This window comes from Poecilia reticulata, linkage group LG16, assembly GCF_000633615.1.
Source record: "Poecilia reticulata strain Guanapo linkage group LG16, Guppy_female_1.0+MT, whole genome shotgun sequence".
Classification (NCBI taxonomy): Eukaryota; Metazoa; Chordata; class Actinopteri; order Cyprinodontiformes; family Poeciliidae; genus Poecilia; species Poecilia reticulata.
Window position 1 is genome coordinate 1,296,397 of NC_024346.1, and position 6,463 is coordinate 1,302,859.

At 41.1% G+C, this 6,463-nt stretch overlaps 1 protein-coding gene across 1 annotated transcript in view; it reads left to right on the forward strand.

The window, feature by feature from the left end:
* Positions 1 to 2,362, forward strand: part of LOC103477528 (synaptotagmin-11) — a 19,590-nt gene extending 17,228 nt beyond the window's left edge. The window contains exons 3-4 of the mRNA XM_008430688.2: positions 124 to 244; positions 1,103 to 2,362. Of these exons, the coding sequence (XP_008428910.1) occupies positions 124 to 244; positions 1,103 to 1,413 (432 nt within the window). The 3' untranslated portion in view covers positions 1,414 to 2,362. The remainder of the gene's footprint in view (positions 1 to 123; positions 245 to 1,102) is intronic.
* The last annotated feature ends 4,101 nt before the right edge of the window (positions 2,363 to 6,463 follow it).

Genomic DNA, 6,463 nt, shown 5'->3' on the forward strand with positions numbered 1-6,463 from the left:
AAATCTGATTATTGGTGGTGAATGTTGATTATTGGTGGTGAAATCTGATTATTGGTGGTGAATGTTGATTATTGGTGGTGAAATCTGATTATTGATCCTCATCCTCTCGCTCTGTGTTCCCAGTGTGAGAGCCGTGGCGAGCTGCTGGCCTCGCTGTCCTACCAGCCCGTGTCCCACCGCCTCAGCGTGGTCGTCCTGAAGGCCAGACATCTGCCCAAGATGGACATGACGGGCCTGTCAGCCAGTGAGTGCAACCAGGAGACACTCAGCAGTTTAAACAGGACTGACATGAATCTAGATCTGAAGGTTTTCATTATCCATCGGTAGCAGCCACTAGCAGAGCTCAGCTGGCATTCGCCCGACTGTGACTCAGGTTGTCATTATTAGTCCAGTTTTATTCTCTTCTCATGGTTTTATATTCATGGGAAAAACAAGAAACGAGCAGGAAAGTAAAATTCATGGCTGATTGATTCTGATGCGTTTTTATTATTTTAGGAATAATGAAGTTTCTGAAACTGCAACAGACGGAGGCAGATTAGGAGATTATTTTTATAGCACAAGAATAAACTCGTAATATTGGCAGAAAAAGATGTAAAGTAATTTTAAAGAGAAATTACGACTTTATTTTCCTATTATTACGACGTTATTCTGGTAATGCTACGACTTTCTTGTATTCTTATGACTTTATTCTCCTGGTATTACAACTTAATTCACATTATTCTTGTAATATTTAAATTTTATTCTCATTTTTATTTAATCTCTATTACAACTTTGTCCTTAAATTATGACTCTATGCTCATTTTGAGACTTTATTCTCTTAAATAAATCAAAATAAATGTAAAAAATCTCATTAAAATACACATTTTGTTTCACCTTTAAAGTTAATATATAGCATTTCTTCATTAGTTTGGTTTTTATTCCACTTTGGTCAAAAAGACATGACTTGTTTTCTACTTTGATCCTAATTTGACATTTAAAATATAAGTATTTGCTGAAAATAAAACCAGTTTTTGTGTCTTGTATAAATCCAGTGTGTAATAAAGAGGAAGGCAGATTGTGTTACCCTGATCCTCTGCAGCTCATCTTCTTCTTCTACGCTCAGATCCGTACGTGAAGGTGAACGTTTTCTACGGCCGTAAGCGCATCGCCAAGAAGAAGACGCACGTGAAGAAATGCACGTTGAACCCGGTCTTCAACGAGTCCTTCATCTACGACATCCCGCCCGAACTGCTGCCCGACGTCTCCGTGGAGTTCCTGGTGGTGGACTTCGACCGGACCACCAAGAACGAGGTCCTGGGCCGCCTGCTGCTGGGCCTGCACAGCCCCTGCCCCTCTGGCGCCTCCCACTGGCGGGAGGTGTGTGAAAACCCGCGCAGGCAGATCTCCAAGTGGCACAACCTGAGCGACTTCTGAGGAAGAGGAGGAGGAGGAAGCAACTGAGACTCTACCAGTGATCCCTACTGGGAAACCAAGACTCAGTGTACAGCTCTCGCACACACACACAGACACACACACACACACACACACACACACACACACACACGTAACCAGATGTGCAACACACACACCGCTGTGATGATAGTCCAACTCTCCGTCTCTATTATCTCTTTGCCACCAAAACGTTTTGCAAGTTTAAGAAAAAATCCTGCAGTTTCATTTGAAAAGAAAAGAGGGCGGGTCCAACGCGATTTAAAAAGAAGAAGAAGAAGAAACGGCTCCCCTCGTCCTGCAGCTCGCCGCATGTCTGTGAAGCTCCGAGCTGCAGAGATCCTCCGACGCTGCGACGCTCCACCGCGCAGAGAAAACTTCCTCTGTTTTCAGCATGCTCCCCGCCTGCCATGGTCCGGGTTCTGTCCCGCTCCAGAACTTTCCCAGAATCCTGAAGATGCCGGGTTTCATCCCGGCCGCGTCCCAGCCCCAAAGTGCTGCAGCGAAAACCTGCGGACTGATCCCAGCTGATGTAACATACCTGATTTATCCTGGAGGCTGAAGCAGAGGCCAGATGTTCCACTCAACATGTTCAACCAAAATCACTCGGATCGGCTTGTGATCCTTGTTTTAACTGTTTCAGTCCCACAGCTTCTTCCTGATTCACACTAAATCATCAGATCCTCACATACTTCCTCTCTAATCATGAGTTTATTACAAATTTTCTGCAAAGGAAAATCATAAACATTGGGTTTAAGTGATGCCAACTCCCACCTGCAGGGGGCGGTGTTTCTTTCTCAATGTCAGGTTAAGGATGAGACGAGTCAGAAAAATCCCGTTTCTAAAGTACTTTAACGGATGCAGGTGTTTCCGTGTGCGATCCGTTTGCTTCTTATTGGGTTTTTTCTTCTACATGTAGTTTTTGGAAGGAAAAGAAAGTATCATCAGAACATTTTCTATTTTGATTGCAGAAAATGACGAAACCAACCATGAAACCTGGGGAACTGATGGATGGTGTCAGGATGAATATTCAGAGGAGCGTTTGCCTGTTTTTGGGCTCATAATGTGGAAAACAGTGAAACTGTAAAGTACAATGAGAATGTTGCTGTTTTTCATTTAAAGGCTTGGTACTATGTATGGCACCCTGTGCCATTTTATATAATCAAGTAACTTTGTTAACTTCAGTTATCAAAATGCTGTCAAATATAACTGAAAGAAATTTAACTTCCAGATTTAACGCCTTGAAATTGGGCCTCCGTCTCTTTAAAAACTCCTCCTCTCCCTGAAGCTCCGCCTCCAGGAAGTCATCCCAACATGGCTCCTCTGTTAACCCTTTAACATTTTTACCAGCGTTGCTCTGAGAACTAGCTCCTATAATGAGCTCAGCAGGTGTTTGCTAATTTCTGCTGGCTAGTCTGAAGGAGCTGAGTGGGGGAGGAGCTGCGCCTTGGAGGCGGGGCTAGGTCCACCCAGGTGTTTTGCGTAGCTGAATGGTTGCCATGGAGATTAAAAGATTCATTAAAAAAATCAAAGCAACACTCCAGGTTTGTTTCTGATGAGGATAAAATTATAACATGACAGAAACATCAGAAAACTTTGGTTTGACATGAAACGCCCCTTTAATCCAGACAGACAGGAAACATGTCAGAGAGGTTCTGGACTCGGTTCTGGTAGCTCAGACCAGGAAGCAGCAGGTTCGGTTAAATCAACCAGATACGTTTCTAACAAATTTAAACTGCAAAATTCATTCAATTAAAAATTAACACTTTTGATGCAAAGTTGACACTTTTAATGGACTTTAATGCAAATAACTTTGCATTAAAGTTATTTAATGAAAAGTTGGCACTTCATGACAACAGCCGCAGACATTTCTGAAGGCTCCTTCATGTTTATGGCAGATGTTTTGTTATATAAAGAGTTAAAGTAAAACCTCTGGATGTTTCCCGTTTGTTTTTAATCCCAGTTCATTAATAAACAAGCCCACCAGAGGGCGCCCTTCTTTACTAACGACTTAAAAACTCCTGAGTATATTCAGATTTTAATCAGGCTGTTTAGTTGTGTTTATTTTGTACTTTATTATCTGGGTTTTAAGTTTTTCCCCCCGCAGACAAATGAACTTTTGACCTTTTCCTGGGGACGCAGCCTCATCTGTACTCTGCTTCACGCCGTCCGGCTCCTTCCCTCCTCCCCGGTTACCCTTGTGAGCGATCCGCCACCAGATGGCGCCGTTTCCCCGCTTGGCTCTGTGACCAGAGAAGCCACAGTTTGGGTTTAGCGCTGACAGCTGATGCAGTTTAGTCTGAGTTTAACGTTAATCCAGCCGCAGCTGCTCCACAAACATTAACTCGTGTAAATCTGCGCCTCACCTGAACATTTTGAAGCTGAACGGCTTTCCTGTGAGCGGAGCTCCCTGCAGACCAACAGACTGTAGATTTGTACAGATGTGAATTTGTTCGCTGGTTTCCTTCCTATCTGTTGTCCTCAGAGCTTTCGTGTGTTTGAGCGCCCCCTGCTGTAGACCTGGATGCTAACCTCTGTGTTGGGTTTGTTAACACTCAGTGGACGTGCAAATAAAAAAAAAAACAAGTTAGCTACGAGGGCTGCGTCGTTTCTTCTGTTTTCTCTTGGTTTATTTTTTATGTTTTTCCAACAGAAAAAATCTCCAGCCCGGTCCATGTGGGTCAGAACCAGAACATAAACAGTCAGCTGAGCAGAAATTAGATACAATAATTAAAGATGGTACATTTAAAAAATAAAATCTGTTACACCAAAGTTATTGTCACGCCTGAACTAATAAAATATATTCATTTAAAATGCATTTCAATCCAAAATCCCTTTTCCTGTTAAATTAATGAATATGTTCACATACTAACTAAAACAACAAAGATTTATAGTTTTTAATGTTATTCAGGTTCTGGAGCTTCTAGAAATGAAGACGCTGACATTAGCGTTAGCATCTGCTGCTAGCATGTTTAGCATTAAGATGCCAGTTTATTCTTGAAGTTTATTCTTCGCTGACAGGCTTGTATTTAAAAAAATAACGCGTTGAAATCTGTGTAATTTATTAATCCAAATGGCCCTAATTAAAATGTAGTAATGAAGAATTTCAGCTTTCCAAACTCGGTTAAGCTTCACATTCTCCTCTCCATTAGAGCTGGATTGGACGAATTTATTCGCTCTGACCTGGAGAAATGTTGATAATGTTGGGGAATTATTTTTGTAATGTCTTAATAGCGGAGGTTCGGACCATTTTCCGTACATCTTTACTGTTTCCTTGGTAAATGCTTATAGACAACCTGCACATGCGCAGTGTGTCAGAAAACAAGGATTGTACCAACTCAGATTAATCACGGGGGGTAAATACGCCACAGTTTTCTAAAACGTTTCACGTTTTTACATAGAAAAAAAACCCCATTTAGGTTTAGGGTATAAATTACAGCAAAATGTGTTGTTTATATACAAATCGGATCCAAAACTCGGACTATAATTCAAGAACGGATAAAATATCATTAACGTGCAAGGTCGGAGTCCGGCATGACAACTAGCACCTGCTTCGGAGAGGGTGAGGGTAGGGCACAGTTTTACCGGCTGAGTGAACTTCTGAATGAACAGTGCTTTTATTGTGACATTTCCAACAGGAAGTGTCTTTTTAATGTAGCAGCTAGCTTAGCAGCAGAGAGAGTCGGAGGTCATTACCATAGATCAGCGGTTCTTAACCTTTTTTGAGGTACCGAACCCATCAGATTCATGTGCGCATTCACTGAACTCTTCTTTCGTGATAAATAAAATGTTTTTTTTTTCCCAAATTCAAGACATATGGGCGACTCAACTAGAGTCTAGTTGGGTCACTTTAAGAAGATCACCAAGTCTTCTTAAAGGTAAAGTCTCTGAGATCAGTTCTCCTAACTTTTTTTTTTTTTTTTTTTTTTTTTTTTTTTTTTTCCCTCTTCCAATTAAACAATTCAAGCTGTACAGAGTCACATGGCATGTACATACATAAAGACGATAAGTCTCAATTACTTAAGGCACATAAAATTATAAGATGACAAAAAAAAAAAAAAAAAAAAAAAAAAAAAAAAAAAAAAAAAAAAAAAGGGGGCACTAGTTTTCAAATAAATTCACATCATTATAGGCATCCAAGAGCTGCAGTCCATGCTTGTTTTTCATCCGTTTTAAAGTTCTGAAGTNCTACTACTACTACTACTACTACTACTACTGCTACTACTACTACTACTACTACTACTGCTCCAGTGAAGCTGTAGATCACGACATGATGAAGCCAGAAGGGCCACATCATCTGCCAAAMGCAGAGSCGTGATCCCAAGGCCACCAAAATGGATCCCTTCAAAACCCTGGTTGTGCAGAACGTGGCCTCGGACAGAAACCCCCAAATAAAAAAAATCTAATCACATTTTATTTATATATCACATTTCAACAAGGCATTTYAAAGAGCTTTACACCATAAAATTACAAAAATAAAAAGTCATAGAAACAGCCAACAACTGAAACATTACATTTTCTCGCTGCATATCAGATTGTTAATTAATGTTCCATTAATTAACGCACGGCTCCCATCTCGAGTCATGCGATGAGATGAGACTATTTCTAGTTAGAACYTCTCAACCTCACACACCAGCTCAGGCTCCCACCAGAGAAGTGACTTTCCATGCCCAGTGATAAAACGTCCATCACACAGGGTCAGAAGGCCAAGGTCGCCTCCCTCGGCCTTCTAAAATCTCACATTGCACCCAACCCTTTTGGCCCATCCCACMGGTGGTGAGCCCATGGGAAGGTGAACCCACTTTGGGCTGAGGCTGACCAGACTCCATGTGATTTGGCAAACACCAGGTGCTTGCCAAAACAGACTAGTATAATTAGTCTTTATAGACTAATAATTAATAATCAGTATAATTAGTCTTTATAGACTAATTATACTAGTCTATAAAGACTACTATAATTATTTGAAAGTGATTTTTAGTCAACAGGTCACATGACCTGGAAGCTATTGAAGAAAAACCCTCAATTTTGACCAAAA